Source organism: Ambystoma mexicanum, chromosome 2q, assembly GCF_040938575.1.
Source record: "Ambystoma mexicanum isolate Mex_15411 chromosome 2q, UKY_AmexF1_1, whole genome shotgun sequence".
Classification (NCBI taxonomy): Eukaryota; Metazoa; Chordata; class Amphibia; order Caudata; family Ambystomatidae; genus Ambystoma; species Ambystoma mexicanum.
In genome coordinates, this window is record NC_090924.1 from 1,431,263,471 (window position 1) to 1,431,282,063 (window position 18,593).

Consider the following 18,593-nt stretch of genomic DNA (forward strand, 5'->3'; position numbering starts at 1 on the left):
TGGTGGTGCAAGGGGGAACTGAGACGTCAGCATAGACTTAGATGATGGAGATTAGACTCAGACGGTAGAGTCATGGAGAACAGAGATTGTATATTTGACTCAGATGGTGGTACAAGGGTGAATTGACATGTCAGCATAGACTTAGATGATGGAGATTAGACTCAGACGGTAGAGTCATGGAGAACAGAGATTGTATATTTGACTCAGATGGTGGTGCAAGGGTGAACTGACATGTCAGCATAGACTTAGATGATGGAGATTAGACTCAGGCGGTAGAGTCATGGAGAACAGAGATTGTATATTTGACTCAGATGGTGGTGCAAGGGTGAACTGACATGTCAGCATAGACTTAGATGATGGAGGTAAGACTCAGACGGTAGAGTCATGGAGAACAGAGATTGTATATTTGACTCAGATGGTGGTGCAAGGGGGAACTGAGACGTCAGCATAGACTTAGATGATGGAGATTAGACTCAGACGGTAGAGTCATGGAGAACAGAGATTGTATATTTGACCCAGATGGTGGTGCAAGGGTGAACTGAGAGGTCAGCATAGACTTAGATGATGGAGATTAGACTCAGACGGTAGAGTCATGGAGAACAGAGATTGTATATTTGACCCAGATGGTGGTGCAAGGGGGACGTCAGCATATAGTTAGATGTTGCAATCAGGAGCAACTAAAACATCCGCATAAACGTAGACGATGAAGCCTGGAGAACTGAGATCTAATCTTAAACTCAGATGATGGAGAACTGAGACTTCAGCATGAACGCATATGATGGAACCAGGTAGAAGTCAGTCTTCAGCATAAACATTGATGTAGGGATTCAGGAGCAACTGCGACTTCAGTAAAAATGTAGCTGGTGGAGTCTGGAAAAAATTAGACATAATCTTAAATCTAGATGATAGAGTCAGGATGAACTAACTCCAGCATAAATTGAGAAGATGGCCTAATGAAGAACTGAGGTTTCAAGTTATAATTGGATATGGATGATGGTGTGAGGCAGTACTAAGACTTTATTTTAAACTTAGATGATGGAGTCAGGAAGAAATTAGACTTAACTTTAAACACAGATGATGGAGTGAGGAAGCCCGGACTTTTGCATAAACGTAGATTCTGAGGTCAGGGTAAAATTAGATTTATGTTTAAAGACAAGATGATGCAGTCAGGAAGGACATGCTTCAGCTTAAACTTAGATGATGGAGTAAACAAGAACTGAGATTTCAACACACACTTGGAAGGTGGAGCACAGGAGAAATTATACTTAAGCTTAAACTCGGATGATGGAGTCATGAACAACTGAGACTTTGGCATAAACTTAAATGATGGAGTCAGGAATAAATAAGAATTCAGTTTAAACAGAGATGGTGGAATCAGGATGAACTGCCTTTAGTATAAACTCAGATGATGGAGTCAAAAAGAACTGAGATCTAGGCTTAGAGTTATATGATGAACTCTAGGAAAACATAGACTTCAGCATTGACTCAGGTGAGTCTGGAAGAAGTGAGTCTTAATCTTAACCCAAAATGATAGAGTAGGGGGGAACAGAGATTTCAGCATAAATTTGGAGGGTGGAGACTAGAATAAATGCACAAAAACCTAACATCAGGGGATGCTGTCAGAAAGAAGAGACTTCAGGAAAAATGTAGATGTTGGAGCCAGGATGAACTGATATTTAAATCTAGATTATTATGGAGTCAGGATAAAGAAACTTCAGTATTAACTTATTGACATAACTTTACATGATGTAGCCAAGAAGAACTGAGTCCTAATCTTAAACTGGGGTGAACGACTGAGGAAGAATTGAGGTTTAAATCTAGATTTGAATTCAGATTATTATGGAATCGGGAAGAACAAACTTTTGTTTTATTAACTTGGATGATGGATTCAGAAAGAACAGAGGACTCAGCATAGCTTTACATGATGTAGCCAGGAAGAACGGAGGCCTCAGCATAACTTTACACAATGTAGCCAGGAAGAACAGAGGACTCAGCATAGCTTTACATGATGTAGCCAGGAAGAACAGAGGACTCACCGAGGCTTCAGCATAACTTTACATCATGTAGCCAGGAAGAACTGAGGCCTCAGCATAACTTTACAGGATGTGCCCAGGAAGAACTGAGGCCTCAGCATAACTTTACAGGATGTTCCCAGGAAGAACTGAGGCCTCAGCATAACTTTACAGGATGTGCCCAGGAAGAACTGAGGCCTCAGCATAACTTGCAAATTAACAAGGGGGCGTCTCTCGTAACCAGGACTAATGTCTGGCAGAGGGACTCCCAGGACCCCCCTTGTTAATTTACTCAGCATAACTTTACAGGATGTGCCCAGGAAGAACGGAGGACTCAGCATAACTTTACAGGATGTGCCCAGGAAGAACCGAGGCCTCAGCATAACTTTACAGGATGTGCCCAGGAAGAACTGAGGCCTCAGCATAACTTGCAAATTAACAAGGGGGGTCTCTCGTAACCAGGACTAATGTCTGGCAGAGGGACTCCCAGGACCCCCCTTGTTAATTTACTCAGCATAACTTTACAGGATGTGCCCAGGAAGAACGGAGGACTCAGCATAACTTTACATGATGTAGCCAGGAAGAACGGAGGCCTCAGCATAACTTTACACAATGTAGCCAGGAAGAACTGAGGCCTCAGCAGAACTTTACAGGATGTGCCCAGGAAGAACAGAGGCCTCAGCATATCTTTACACGATGTAGCCAGGAAGAACAGAGCCCAAATCTTAATCTGGAGTGAATGATTGAGGAAGAACTGAGGCTTACTTTTAAACTGGTGTGAAAGAGTGAATAAGAATTGAGACATAGGGCGTCATTCTGAGTTTGGAGGCAGCCATGGTGCTATTAGCGCCATGGCTGCCTGCAAACCTGGGTCCGGGTCCGGTCTGGCAGAATGGGGACTTACCGTGTCATTCTGACCTTGGAGGACCCGGTAAGTCCCCATTCTGTAGACCATTCCCCATTCCCATTTGCGACCACATAGGGCTCAATGGGAATGGGAAAGGCGCTAATTACGGGCCCCTTATTAGCGCCCTGGTCCCTTAGCAGGTCCCACAAAAGACATGTGGTCAGACTTCATGACCACACGTCCTTTGCGGGTCCTGCTAGGGGACCTCGGAATTGGGCAGTAAGGGTTTAATGGCACCGGTCTGCTTACTGCTGACCATTAACCGTTACCGCCCAACTCGGACTGAGAGCCATAATCTTGAACTTGGGTAAATGAGTGGCTAAATGTGCATTTTACTCTTAAACTGACGTGAATACCTGAGGAAGAACTGAGACTTTTGTTAAACCGCAGTGATGTGTGGAGAAAGACCTGAGATGTACCCTTAAACTGGGTGATGTAGTGAGGAAGACCTGAGGCACACCCTTAAACTGGGTGATGTAGTGAGAAAGACCTGAGGCACACCCTTAAACTGGGTGATGTAGTGAGGAAGACCTGATGCACACCCTTAAACTGAGTGATGTAGTGAGGAAGACCTGATGCACACCCTTAAACTGGGTGATGTAGTGAGAAAGACCTGAGGCACACCCTTAAACTGGGTGATGTATTGAGGAAGACCTGAGGCACACCCTTAAACTGGGTGATGTAGTGAGAAAGACCTGAGGCACACCCTTAAACTGGGTGATGTAGTGAGGAAGACCTGAGGCACACCCTTAAACTGAGTGATGCAATGAGGAAGACCTGAGGCTGACCCTTAAACTTGGTGATGCAGTGAGAAAGACCTGAGGCTTACCCTTAAACTGGGTGATGTAGAGAGAAAGACCTAAGGCACACCCTTAAACTTGGTGATGTGGTGAGAAAGACCTGAGGCTTACCTTTAAAGTAATTGATGTAGTGAGGAAGACCTGAGGCTTACCCTTAAACTGGGTGGTGTAGTGAGAAAGACCTGAGGCTTTCCCTTAAACTGGGTGATGTAGTGAGAAAGACCTAAGGCGGGGCTCTAACTGGGTGATGCCGTGAGAAAGACCTGAGGCTTACCAAGAAAGACCTGATGCTTGCCCTTAAACTGGGTGATGCAGTGAGAAAATACTGAGGTGTACCCTTAAACTGGGTGACATAGTGAGAAAGACCTGAGGCACATCCTTAAAATGGGTGATGTATTGAGAAAGACCTGAGGTACACCCTTAAACAGGGTAATGTACTGAGAAAAATCTGAGGCTGACCCTTAAACTTAGTGATGCAGCGAGAAAGACCTGAGGCTGACCCTTAAACTTGGTGATGCAGCGAGAAAGACCTGAGGCTGACCCTTAAACTTGATGATGCAGCGAGAAAGACCTGAGGCGCACTCTTAAATTGGGTGATGTAGTGAGAAAGACCTGAGGCACACCCTTAAACTTGATGATGCAGCAAGAAATACCTGAGGCTGACCCTTAAACTTGATGATGCAGCGAGAAAGACCTGAGGCTTACCCTTAAACCGGGTGATGTAGTGAGAAAGACCTGAGTGTACCCTTAAACTGGGTGACATAGTGAGAAAGACTTGAGGCGCACTCTTAAACTGGGTGATGTAGTTAGAAAGACCTGAGGCGTCCCCTCTAACTGGGTGATGTAGTGAGAAAGACCTGAGGCGCCCCCTCTAGGTGATGCTGTGAGAAAGGCCTGAGGCACACCCTTAAACTGGGTGATGCCGTGAGAAAGATCTCAGGCTTACCCTTAAACTGGGTGATATAGTGAGAAACACCTGAGGCTTGTTCTTAAACTGGATGATGCAGTGAGAAAGCCCCGAGGCTGAGGCATACCTGTCCATGGTGGGGGCAAGCAGCCCTGGTAAGGAGCTGTGGGGTTATTGGAAGGCGGTACTAAGAATAGCACATGCGGGACACCGACTAAGGAACTCTGTTCAGACTTACCAATCGCAACCTCTTGGCTGTCTTTCCGAATCCGTCGGCTTGTGGAGTCGGGCCCCTGGTGTCTGAAAGAACCCTCCTCCCCATCCCATACGAGTCAGTGGAGGGTGGCAGGTGGAGTCCCCCTCAGGGCGCCAGGGGAATGAAAGGCCTCAGGTTCTGGGTGCCATTTAATTGCAGAAAGGTCCTCCATCACACCACAGCCCAAGAAAACACACATGGTCAGATGAGCAGATGGGGGCAGTATAAGAATGGGTGCTTAAACAGGTGCCCACTTCCTGAACTCTGACAAAGGCTGGGTCAGCTGCTGGGGCTGGGAGCCCACTATCCTCCCAATACATTATTAGGTGGAGTTTATAATGATCGCACTGACGCATATCAAAGCTCTCTTGCTCTTCTCCCTCTCAATCCCACTAACAAGTAACAACTCCCCCCCCCCCAATTCTCCATCCATTGCAGAACCGCCAGACCACCAAGAGACCACGCAAGTGGCCGTTTCCTCATGACCCTTCTGTTTGAAGTGGGGGATGCGTGTGTGCTGGGGTGTGGCCACTCCTGAGCCAGCAGCAAAGGGGGGGCCTCAGTGCTCCCCCATGTGCTATTAAACCAGCGTTTAGCGCGTGGATGCTCAAAGCCGCAGCGCAGCGGTCGAAGTGGGCGGGAGCGGTCGGGAGCGGTGCTCCTCTACTTCTTTTAATTAAGTTTTACTCTTCCTATACTTTTATTTGAAAAAGAAACCGCTCCGGAATGGTTTCATTTTACAATAAAAGTGTAGGAAGAAATTGAAAGTCGCACTTTAAGTGCACTGCACTGAACGTTCCCTTAAACAGCAGGCGCATGTGTTTTGAGGTTTGTATTGTGCGTGGGAGGGTGTGTGGCGCCGTGCAGGCACGCGACATCACCACTCGCGTTACTGTCCTAAGAATGCGGCCCCTAAGCCGCTTCGCGTGACCCTCTGTGGGGGGGGGGGGGGGGTCATCGCGTGACATTGTTGTGTGCTGTGCCATGGGCGTCACGCGAGCCCAGCTTCTCTGGCGCGAGGCAGCACACGTTTGGCTTTGGAAGGTGACCATTCGGTTGCTTTATTTACGAGAACATTTCCCTCGATGAAGGTGCGCGTCGATTATTCGGCCGTCCATGAAATAGGGGGAGCATTGCGGGGACCTAGAAATACACACTCGGAATTCATGATAACAATTTCACGAAGCACTGTATTGTGGGGTCGGTGAAGCTGACACCCCGCTGTGTTTCGTGTTCTGAAATATCCTTGAACGTATTATACCTTCAAGGATATTTTAGAAAATGAAAGCACAATTCTCTGGTTGGAAAACAGTTGTTTGCTGGAACGCAACACTTGGGTGCGGGCCATATTTTGGGGCGAGGGTGTTATTTCGTTCAGTGTAGTTCGCACAGTCGATTTAACAAAATTCTGTTTTCGGGTAAAAGTACCATTCCCCCTTACACAAGTGCGTGGAAATGCGCAAGCACAGGTGCACTGTGGACGGGGGACGCGTAGGAAGAGTGCTTGGGGGCACGCGCCCGCCGCTTGCCTTGCGACTTGAAGCACGTGTCACCTCCAGTGCGTGCACCAGTAGCCGGTGCAATGCGGTGTTTATTCACAGCTCTTTGAGGGCACGGGTTACACACATCCCAGGGTGGGAGGAGTGGTAGAACCCGGGCGTGAGCGCGAGAAGGGCGCGCGCCAGTATTCGGGCACCTTCCCAGCACACACTTTCCCTGGAAATAAATATGCGCTCCCATCTCCCTGAGAAACCCCGAGAGATTGGCTGGCAGGAGACGACCCTTCAAGGGAAAAGGCCAGTCACGGCTTGGGGTGGAGATCGGGAGCAGGCACGGACTGGCCTCATAGACCAAGCATTCCCGTGCAACGGAAAAAGTCACACGTGCACTGCTTTCTGAGACCGCCCACCGGCCCCCGTGCCCCCACGCCTTCGTGTGCAGGGAGGCTATTCACATCACATGATGACATCACTTCTGGTTGAGAGGTGTGTTCGGGTTTTACTCAGGGCGTGTATGACCTTAGCCATTGTGCCAATATGCAAAGTTGCTGACATGTTGACTATAACTTAAAGACCTGGCTGTTCTACCAACTTTGCCCCCTCCTAAGAGTCTTCCACCCCTAATGCATTTCCCCACCTCCCTCCCTCCTTCTCTGTTTAACTTCATGTAACTAGCGCCTAGATACCCAAGGGTTTTGTGTGCTGTAATGTGCGCCTGGAGGCCTCTGGGTGATTAGGCGTGTTCATAAGAATTAAAATAAATAAATAAATAAATACAAAAAATAAATAAACAAATAAAAGGGAGCTGCCCTACGGGAGGAGAAGCCATTGATTGGGTATAAGCCTTTTTTCTTGTGCACCTGTGGGTTGTTCTTTGTAATAGTGTATTTGTGTGCCCTGGGTTTCATGTTGTTGTTCAATGGAGTGTGTATTGTTGGAATATTTGTATTGCTAAATGTGTTTACATGTATTTTATGTAGGTTGTATACTGGTAGTTATTATAATATGTATAATGGATAATGTGTGTGGGTAGTTTATAACTGAAACACTACTTTTTTTTACTGTCATTTGATCCACATGGAATCTTTAAAAATACGTAATATGTTTCAGAAACATATGCATAATGAGTACCAGATGTTTCATGATCCACTCATGAGAACGTCATTGTATTTTCCCTTGCTCCCTCCCTGGCCTTGGAGCGCTTTGAAACACGCCTGTGCAGGCGCTATACAAATAAGCTATCAACCAATCACTCTTTCATAAGTGAAATGTGGGGGGGGGGGCTGGGGCTGGTACCATGACTCTGGCCACCGGCCCTGGCTCGTGGCTAATTGTAATTTCGTAGACCCCCGCCCCCCAACTTCAGTGCGCGGCTGAACAAAAACACGCACTTGTATTTCACCCCCCTGATTGTGCTTGAGACATGTCGTGTGGCTGCTCAAAACGGTAACCATTGGAAACTCAACAAGAAACACCATTTAACGCCCCCTCCTACCCCACCCCCTGCCCCCCACCCGCTATCGTCTGAATCCTGCCTGTGATGACATTCCTGGAAATTACTCGTTTTCAATCAATTGGAACCGATGTAATTAACAATAAATAATAAAAAGGGAGCATGTGAGTTCCCCGCCAGCCGATAATACCGTTTTTTTTTTGGGGGGGGGGGAGCTGGACACATTTCCAGGGCCCGGGACAGGGGCCTCGTTCGTCCTAGTTCAGCACCCTCCGGCGGCTACGGGCCTTCCCCTAATTTTCAAACGATGAATGCGCCCGAAGTGCCAACTTCAGAGACTGCACAGCAGAAACCAGGCGCTTGCAGCCCCGAAAGAGGAGCCACACGAATGAAGGGGCTGTGGGGTGAGAATAGTCGCCAAAGTCCCTGGCTGCACGAGACAAGAGAAGACCCCCCCCCAAGGACTGGGCACTCCACTAAACTATATGGACCACATGCAACAACCCACGTAGAGAGACACGCGATACGACATAGGTACACACAGCCCAGTGTAGGCAATGCGTGTGCTCCGAGAAATGCGAATCCTGGGGGTCTACCAAGAGCAGTGCTGCAGACACCCAGCCTTAAGGGTAATATATTGGGCGCATTCACATGGATATAGTGGCATCCAGACTTCCCTCTATCCTCAGTTAATGGACCAGTCCTTTAACTGTCCTGACGCTTATCACATAACATAATAAACTCGAGTTTTGTGTATATAGCGCTAACTCGCCCGCAGGCATCAAAGCACTGAATACCAGTTCATATTATCATCCCACTGCGTGGTACTCAAATTATCGGCGTCGCCTCGGAAGGATGAAAGGCTGAGTTGGTCCTGCCGGGATTCGAACCTGTTACGCACAGATCCGTTAAAATGCCCCCCTGTCTGAGGTCTGTTCCATCTAAAGGGGGTGATTGGTGTGTTCTTGGGCGTTTCTGAGCAACCGTTCTATTAAGGAGCGAATCAAACATGTTTTTTTTTTAAAAAACAGAAACGAGCATGAAAAAGACAGAGTGAAATAACGGATAAAAGGTTAATCTTCAAAACAAGCGGTTTAAAGGGAAATCGAAGACAAAAAAACTATCATCGCGATAATCAAAAACAATGTATGTGTACAGGTGAATCGAAGAAAACTGGCGCCTGCGCAGTGAATAAAAAACAAATATCCACGTCCGATTAAACTAAAGGAACGTGTCATAAGCAAAGCGTGCGACAACTATTCACAAAAGGGGCGAAGCCGGAACCAGTCAGGAATTCACAAATCATGTGAAGAGCTCGGGCGGGAATATTAGGAACACAAATACGTGGGAGTAATGCAAGAATTTCCTTTATGAAAAAAGAAAAAGAAATATGAACATGGGAGACAAACAAAACAAACAACAAAATACGTTGTATATGAAAAAAATAACGTACTGGAAAAAAATAGTGGTTTTATGAAGGAAACTGGTCATTCGCTGGTGAAACAACAATTTCCACTAAAAGAGAGAAAAAAAAATAACCAATCACGGCTACAATAGGGAACAGACGTAAACATTCGCTGTCGTTCGGGGATTCTTTGATATTAAAACCAATATTTTGTTAATACGATGTAAGGAGTAACGATCGAATGACGGAAATGTCGCGGTGTTATCGTCGTTTGTTGTGTTAATATGCACACACAGGTTCGTTTTCATTTTTGAAATAAGTTTATTTGAGGGCTTTGCGGAATCAAACGGATCGAAGTGACAGGTTGCTCCTGGGCGGATCCCATCCCGGCCTCCCGTTCCTGCCCATCCCGCCTCCCGTTCCTGTCCATCCCGCCTCCCGTGCCTGTCCATCCCGGCCTCCCAGGCTGGTCCATCCCGGCCTCCCGTTCCTGTCCATCCCGGCCTCCCAGGCTGCTCCATCCCGGCTTCCCGTTCCTGTCCATCCCGGCCTCCCAGGCTGGTCCATCCCGGCTTCCCGTGCCTGTCCATCCCGGCCTCCCAGGCTGCTCCATCCCGGCTTCCCGTTCCTGTCCATCCCGGCCTCCCAGGCTGGTCCATCCTGCTCCATCCCGGCTTCCCGTTCCTGTCCATCCCGGCCTCCCAGGCTGGTCCATCCCAGCTTCCCGTTCCTGTCCATCCCAGCCTCCCAGGCTGGTCCATCCCAGCTTCCCGTTCCTGTCCATCCCGGCCTCTCAGGCTGGTCCATCCCGGCCTCCCGTTCCTGCCCATCCCGGCCTCCCCGGTTGGTCCATTGCAGCTTCCTGGGCCCTTCCAGGCCTGCCAGGCCGACCCGGCCGACCCATTCCGGCCTCCCCGACTGGTCCTCGCCCGGCAGGCATGACCGGCCCATGCCAGCTTCCACGCCCGGCCCATCCTAGCGCTTCCATAATACGAGACAAGTTGGAAGAAGCGCTGAGGTAAACGCGTGCACGGTTTTATTTGAAATTCTGCAGCACACACGGACACAAAATCTCATTCAGCACACACAACAAAAGGACACAATTAGTCTTTCAAAAAAACGGAACAGCGGGCAGCGGTACCCTTGGGGTAACCGGGGCGAAAATAGGGCGCCCCACCCTGGAAAGTGCAGTTAAATAGTTACAAAGTTATACTTTTCTTGTGAGACCAGAGTACTTTAAATAACAAATCGAGCTGCCCCACCCGAAAAATAAATTAAACACACCGGGAAGGGGGCACGGGCATGGAGGTGCAGGTGGACGGGGGGTGGGGGTGGGGGGTGGATTGTGCTTAATAACATATGTTAACAAAGAAAGATCGGTTAACAGAAGTCCGGGAGGCTGTCGGGTCTGGGTGGGGATGGTGTGGTGGGGGCTGGATGGGGAGGTGGGCGGGGGTGTAAGGTTGGGGGGGGCTAGCGGGTGGGGGTAGGTGGAGGGGGGAGGGGGACTTGCGGACATAAATAGGAGACTTCGTGCGGTGATTGTCAGAGCATCTCGCAGTGGAAGGATGTGGGGGGGGGGTTAGGGAAGAATAATGGGGGTTTCCCCCAGCGCTGAGAGACCTGTGCTTGAAACGATGAGGTAGAAAAGGAGGTTTTATTGCCGGTGGGGGGGCGTGTGGGGCGGGGGGCTGCTCAGTGGGCTTCGCAGTCCATACCGATGAAAGGGTCATTTATGGGGGGCGTGGGAGGGGGGTACATGATGATCCGGAAAGGAGGGAGAGGGGGGGGGTTCCTTGTGCTGTACAGAAAAGACAATTTCGGCAATACAATAACTTAAAACACTTTGAAAAACATGGGTGCAGAACTCATCACGAGTCACTTCTGTACATTTATAAATATAAAAGCATATGTCAATGGCGGCTCGAGCAGTCTTTTTTCAAGTTTCAGTCTCTGCGAGTTCAAGAGAGGTTCTGCCCGTCGGAAGAGTGGGGCTCTGGGGGGGTGGGGCACCCCATCTACAGAAGCGTCCATTACCCGGAGGTTGTGCAAGGGGAGGCGCGGCGGGGGGGTTCTGTTTGTTGAAGGCAGTGAAACACTTGCGACACAGTTGTGCAAAGATGGCCCAGCGCACAATCGTCCGACACTAGTCGATTCCTATTGTGCTGTATTTATCTGTGCTGAACCGGAAGCCACGGGCTGTGACTCTGCCTTTCATCCTGGCAAGGAGGATGACATGAGGAGCATTTAAGGGCCAATACTACCCCACGCTGCAAAAGCTCTAGACGAAGCAAACGATCATTAGAAGCACAGCGCCCGCATGGTGCCCAACTCATTGTGGGGTTTCTCTACAAAGTGACCCCCCCCCCAAAAGCACGCTACTGAGCCCTTCATCGAGACCCCCGCCGTCCGTCTTGCATTCTACGCGGGGTTACAGCTCACAACAGAAGGGTGGTCCTGCTCCTTTCTGAGGTGGTTCTATGAAGGAGGGGGTCCTCCATCTCTCCGAGGTCCTGAGCTTCAGCAGGGGGCGTATTGTCTCATAAAAGTCCCACATAGAACAGCAGGTCAAAGCAGGGGCCCATGTGTCACTGGGGTCCTTGTTGTGTCTCGTGCCTCTCTTGGTCATGCTGACCTTGGGGTACCTGCTTTCTCTGGTGGCCCTGGAGCCTCCGGCACCCTTGTTGGGACACCAGGTGCCCCACTGTGTCATTGTTGTCCCTGGAGCCCATGGTGCCCCCCAGGCCACTGAAGTCCTTGGTGGTGGCGCAGATGTCCCCTGGTGTCTTTGTTGTCCCTGGAGCCCCTGGTGCCCCCCAGGCCACTGAAGTCCTTGGTGGTGGCGCAGATGTCCCCTGGTGTCTTTGTTGTCTCTAGGGACCCTGATGTCCCCTGGGCCCCTGGCCAGTCTGGTGGACCTCGCTCAGTACGTGGCCGAGAACTTCATCCTCTTCTGTTTTTGCCTCTGGTTGCAGAACCACACCCGCACCACGTTCTTTTTGAGGTCCAGCTTCTCAGCGATGGCGGCGATCTTCTCTGAGGAGGGCCGGGGCTGTACGGCAAAGTAGGCCTCCAGGGACCTCTTCTCTGGGGCGGCTATGGAGGTGCGCTTGCGCTTCTTGTCCCCCCCAGTGAAGATTTCTGGTTTGGTCATCTTCTCCCGCTGGGCCCGCTCGGCTTCCTCCAGCCACGCCTCCAAGATGGGCTTCAGGGCGACCATGTTGTTGTGAGACAAGGTGAGCGACTCAAACCTGCAGATGGTGCTCTGGCTGAGGCAGCCCACCCCGGGAATCTTGAGATTGGCCAGGGCTGAGCCCACATCGGCCTGGGTGACCCCCAGCTTGATCCGCCTCTGCTTGAAGCGCTCCGCGAAAGACTCCAGCTCGCGGGGGTCGGTCTCCGTCTCCGGGCAGGACATGACCGGGTGATTGGACAGGTTGTGTTGGTGCGCCATGTTCATGGATTGTTGGTGGTGCACCATGTGGTTCATGGCGGACATGTGTGTGTGTGGGTGGGAAGGCGTACAGCCCCCGTCGGGTAACCCGCCCAGAGAAAGTCCAGAGTTGAGATGGTCCAGGAGGTCGCCATCCAGGCCCTGGGAGGGCTGGTGGTGGTGGTGGTGATGGGGGTGGTGTGTGGTGAGCACCGAAGGGTGGTGCAGATGGACAGAGGAGGACGAGGTCGGGGTGCAGGACACGCTGCTGAGGTTGTGGTAGGTGGCATCAGGCTTGAAAGGGTGGTTCTTCTGTGTCACTATGTCCACAGCGGCCAAGGCTTCGGCCCCTCGCAGCAAAGTCTCATCGAAGCCCGCAAAAATGTTTCCTTGGAGCTGGAAAACAAGAAGAAAAAAATATGAGTAGGCTGGTAGTGTTCTGAGTGGCAGAGTTACAATGTACAGGTGCCACCAATGCCTTGCCAGCTGGGCATCAATTCACATCGCAACAGACACACCACGACTGCCACCAACACAAGCCAGATGCATGGCCAGACAACATCACCCACTGGCCTCAGCAGCCGGCATCAATGCATATGTAACCTCACACCAGACCGAGAAAGTCTCTGGGAGAACTAAAGCGCTCAACCTCTAAAATAGGGAGAAATAGTTACCTGTGCCGGCACTGGAAGGTAATTAGGCACAGGGGGCCTCCTCCATTTGGACAGATACCCACACAGACCAGTGTGCTGACGCTCGCCTTTGCACCAACAAACAATAGAATGCAGCTATACCCCTCGATTCCAGCCTAGCTGCACACATACTACTGATCCCACACAACCTCAACACAAGTCCCAACATTAGTGTGTGGCTATCCGGGACGGAAAACGGCTTAGCTGCACACATACCACCGATCCCACACAACCTCAACACAAGTCCCAACATTAGTGTGTGGCTATCCGGGACGGAAAACGGCTTAGCTGCACACATACCACCGATCCCACACAACCTCAACACAAGTCCCAACATTAGTGTGTGGCTATCCGGGACGGAAAACGGCATAGCTGCACACATACCACCGATCCCACACAACCTCAACACAAGTCCCAACATTAGAATGTGGCTATCCCGCACGGAAATCGGCTTAGCTGCACACATAGCACTGATCCCACACAACTTCAACACAAGTCCCAACATTAGTGTGTGGCTATCCGGGACGGAAAACGGTTTAGCTGCACACATAGCACTGATCCCACACAACTTTAACACAAGTCCCAACATTAGAGTGTGGCTATCCCGCACGGAAACCGGCTTAGCTGCACACATAGCACTGATCCCACACAACTTCAACACAAGTCCCAACATTAGTGTGTGGCTATCCGGGACGGAAAACGGCTTAGCTGCACACATACCACCGATCCCACACAACCTCAACACAAGTCCCAACATTAGAGTGAGGCTATCCCGCACGGAAACCGGCTTAGCTGCACACATAGCACTGATCCCACACAACTTCAACACAAGTCCCAACATTAGAGTGCAGCTATCCCCCACGGAAATCGGCTTAGCTGCACACATAGCACTGATCCCACACAACTTCAACACAAGTCCCAACATTAGTGTGTGGCTATCCGGGACGGAAATCGGCTTAGCTGCACACATACCACCGATCCCACACAACCTCAACACAAGTCCCAACATTAGAGTGCAGCTATCCCCCACGGAAATCGGCTTAGCTGCACACATAGCACTGATCCCACACAACTTCAACAGAGGTCCCAACATTAGAGTGCAGCTATCCCCCACGGAAATCGGCTTAGCTGCACACATCGCACTGATCCCACACAATTTCAACACAAGTCCCAACATTAGAGTGCAGCTATCCCCCACGGAAATCGGCCGGGCTGTACACACACCACGGATCCCACACAACCTCAACACCAGTCCTAACATTAGAGTGCAGCTACTCACCACGGAATTTCGGCCTGGCTGCACACATACAGAGTGCACCCATGAACTATTAACTACTGTACTCTCTCCTCTGACCTGTGGTCCCTGAGCGCTATACAAATTCCCAATAACATGACATCACAACAGACGAACCACGACTGCCACCAACAAAAGCCAGATGCATGGTCTGGCAACATCGCGCCCAGGCCCTAACACTGAGCGTCAGTGCTCATCACAGAAGGCCACACAAGTGCACTCAGCACAGGGCCTTCGTGGATACGATAAGAACAGTCACGGTGCAGCTGGAAGCCGCTTAATACAAGTCAGGCAACATCAGCCAGGGCCCACAGCAATGAATGCACAGAGGTAAGAGGGGGCAATTTCAGCCTCCTTTGCTCTGAGAAGTAATGCATGGCACCATCAGACATGGCTGGCAACATCCTTGCCTTCACCACTGGGCATCAATGCATGCCACAGTATTACACTGCTGGCAACATCACTGCACTACCACTAGGCAGCAATGCACGCCACACTATCATGCTGCTGGCAACTTCACTGCGCTACCACTGGCATCAATGCACGCCACAGTGTTGCTGCCCTACCACTGGCACCAATGCACGCCACAGTATTATACAGCTGGCAGACTCTCTGCCGTCACCACTAGGCAACAATGAACGCCACAGTATTACATTGATGGCAACATCGCTGCCCCCACCAGTGGACATCAATGCATGCCACAATATTATACTGCTGGCAACATCGCTGCCCTACCACTGGTACCAGTGCACACCACAGTATTACACTGCTGGCAACATCGCAGCCCTCACCACTGGGCATCAATGCATGCCACAGTATTACACTGCTGGCAGCATCACTGCCCTTACCACTGGGCATCAATGCATGCCACAGTATTACACTGCTGGCAACATTGGTACCCTCACCACTGGCATCAATGCACGCCACAGTATTATACTGCTGGCAGCATCACTGCCCTCACGGCTGGGCATCAATGCACACCACAGCATTACACTGCTGTAAACATCGGTGCCCTCACCACTGTGCATCAATGCATGCCACAGTATTACACTGCTGGCAACATCGGTGCCCTAACCACTTGGCATCAATGCACGCCACAGTATTACACTGCTGGCCATATTGCTGCTCTCACCACTGGGCATCAATGCATGCCACAGTATTAAATTGCTGGCAACATCCCTGCCCTCACCACTGGCATCAAAGTACACCACTTTGAGGAACCCTCCAGTAACTGTGGCATCCTGGTGCTTCCAAATGAGGTGTTCCTGGCAGCATCAGAGGAGTGGTAGGGGGGCTATCCGGAGGGATGTACCAGCTACACGGGTCGTGCCAATGCGGCGAAACAACACACAACACACCGTCGGCCCTTTATTCGTATACAGTCGCAGAACTGCACACACAGACACACCACACACAGAGTACACCAGAAAACAAGACAAGCACAAAACATCCACACCTAAAAACGCCTACACGGCTGGTGTTCACACAAACCACCCCAAAAAAGCGCGCACAATGCATATACAACGCAGCCGCAAGACACACGCAACAGATGAAATAAAACCACACACGTATTCTCAAGCACAAAGCAAACAAACAAAGCACGCGAACGAAACATAGACCCAAATACAAAACACTGAAATGGATACAATACACACAGAACACACAAGAAAGCCGCACCATTACACAAGGCAGGTTTAGTAACTCCAGGGGTCTTACAGTTCTGTTTGCACCCAGTGGGCGTGCTCACTACTGGCTATGATAGAGTTCACCTTTAAACACCCGGTGAAGATCTGAGGGTACGATGCATTTCACACACACACACACTGCACATCTCCCAGCATCCGAGGATCCCTCCGTGTATTGCAGCCCCCGAGGCTAAACATCGCAGACCGCCAGGCTGAGTGCCAGCGCACCCCCACCCCGTGTATCGGGGTTCCCTGCACACCTGCTCCTGCCTTTCTGCCCGCAAATGCACCACACACAACTCGGCATTACTTCGGCCACCGACTGGGGGATGATGAGAGGAGAACCTGGCAGGGGAGTAAGTACGAACCCCGGGAAACAGCGCTCTGCCAAGGAGGCAGCGCAGACAAGCGTCGCCCCCTGATATGGGGCACCCGGCACGAGGTGTGGGCACCGCGAGCTAGAAACAGCCAGGCAACCAGCAAGGTGTAGGGTCCCTGGCAAGGAAGCATGGCATTATGGCATACGATTAGAAGAGGGGGCGTACCCACAGGGAGGGGCATAGCCTGGGAAGGGGGTTACCACCCAGGTGAAAGGGCCTACACTGTGGCTAAGGGGCAAACTGTGCGATCAGAAGAGGGCACATACCCACAGGAAGGGGCATATCCTGGGAAGGGAGCACCCGCGTCTAGTGGAAAAGGGGTCATATGGCGACCCTGTCAAGAAAGGGCGCAGCCACAAGGAATACCCCAGCACCTGAGAACGGAATAGCTACACTAAGCAGAGGTAACACTCCACGCGAGGACCTGCGCATTTACTGAGAACCGAACACCTACCCCGAGACTGTGAGCATGGCCCCTGAGAGAATAAGCAAGCATCCCGCCAGGACCCGAGCGTGCACGCATTCCCCCCACCTGCAAGGGTGGCGGGCCGGGCTTACCTGGGGGGCTTGCAGGCAGGCTCTGCGGATGGCCTCCGAGCTGGAGTGCAGGTGCGTGTACTTGGGCTCGTGCAGCATGGGGTGCATGCTGAACGCCTGCTTGCTGTTCATGGACATCATGGCTGCAGGTGGGCTCTCTGCAGGGCCGAACTCGGGCGGGTTCCACGTGGTCTCCGCGTAGGGCCGAACTCCGAGGGAGCGCAGGAGCTGGCGGACGGCCGGGCTCTGCACTGTGCAGGTGTGGCGGTCTGCAGGCTCTGCCCTGTGCAGCAGCTGGCGGAATGCTGGGCTCTGCCCTATGCAGGTGTGGCGGTCTGCAGGCTCTGCACTGTGCAGGCGTGGCGGTCTGCAGACTCTGCCCTGTGCAGGAGCTGGTGGGTTGCTGCACTTTGCCCTGTGCAGGAGCTGGTGGGCGGCTAGGCTCTGCTCTGTGCAGGTGTGGCGGGCTGCAGACTCTGCCCTGTACAGGTGTGGCGGACTGCTGGGCTCTGCCCGGTGCAGGAGCTGGCGGGCTGCAGACTCTGCCCTGTGCAGGAGCCGGCGGACTGCTGTTCTCTGCCCTGTGCAGGTGTGACGGCCTGCAGACTCTGCCCTGTGCAGAAGCTGGCGGGCTGCAGACTCTGCCCTGTGCAGGAGCCGGCACACTGCTGTACTCTGTCCTGTGCAGGTGTGGCGGCCTGCAGACTCTGCCCTGTGCAGGAGCTGGCTGTATGGTGGGCTCTGCACAGCACTGCGAAGGTCTAGTGGGCTGCTGGGATCTGCACTCCGAAGGTCTCGTGGGCTGTTGGGCTCTGCACGCCTTCCTAGCAGGCGTCCTACAGTGCTCTGTGGGCCGAAGGGGGGCTCCAGACGCAGGAGCAGGCGGGCTACTGTGCAGGTCTTGGCTCTGTCGCTCCCCGATAGTGTGAGCCTCTTATCCTAGTATCAATGGCATATAGCAGGTCCCGGCCCCTCCCCGGGCCCCTCTCATTGGAAGCGGGCTGCTCCAGCCCCAGGAAAGATGAGCTGCTGGCAGTCCCGCAGCCCCTCCCCCGGAGTCACGCAACAGCAGGCAGTCAGGTGGCCCCGAGCGTTCCGGGAGCATTGTCTGCAGCGGCGGCCCTGCCTTGCAGCCCAGGGCTCCCGCAGCAGCTGCACACCGCGGGAGGAGGATGGAGGGGCGTCAGGGGCGGAGTGGGGGGGGGGGGGCGGTGGCCGCTTTACCTGCCCACCAGGCAGGGCGCCAGAGGCAGGGCGCCCGGCCACAACCTGAACGCGCACCAAACACAACTTTAGTGGAGGGATTACACTATAGATTTGGACACGAGAGACT

General features: G+C 51.9%; 1 protein-coding gene across 1 annotated transcript; it reads right to left on the bottom strand.

Moving 5' to 3' along the window:
- Positions 1–10,253: 10,253 nt before the first annotated feature.
- LOC138570227 (brain-specific homeobox/POU domain protein 3) lies at positions 10,254–18,210 on the bottom strand. The gene is made up of 2 exons (XM_069648959.1): positions 17,282–18,210; positions 10,254–13,068 (listed from the first exon to the last, which is right to left on the bottom strand). Exons 1-2 carry the CDS (start codon positions 17,399–17,401, stop codon positions 12,163–12,165), a joined length of 1,026 nt encoding a protein of 341 aa, XP_069505060.1. The 5' UTR covers positions 17,402–18,210; the 3' UTR covers positions 10,254–12,162.
- Positions 18,211–18,593: the final 383 nt, after the last annotated feature.

Excerpts from the sequence above, each read along its gene's own strand:
- LOC138570227 (XM_069648959.1), bottom strand. The coding sequence starts at position 17,401 with ATGATGTCCATGAACAGCAAGCAGGCGTTCAGCATGCACCCCATGCTG. Across the intron at positions 13,069-17,281 it reads CCTGCCTGCAAGCCCCCCAG|CTCCAAGGAAACATTTTTGC; the intron begins GTAAGCCCGGCC and ends CTTGTTTTCCAG.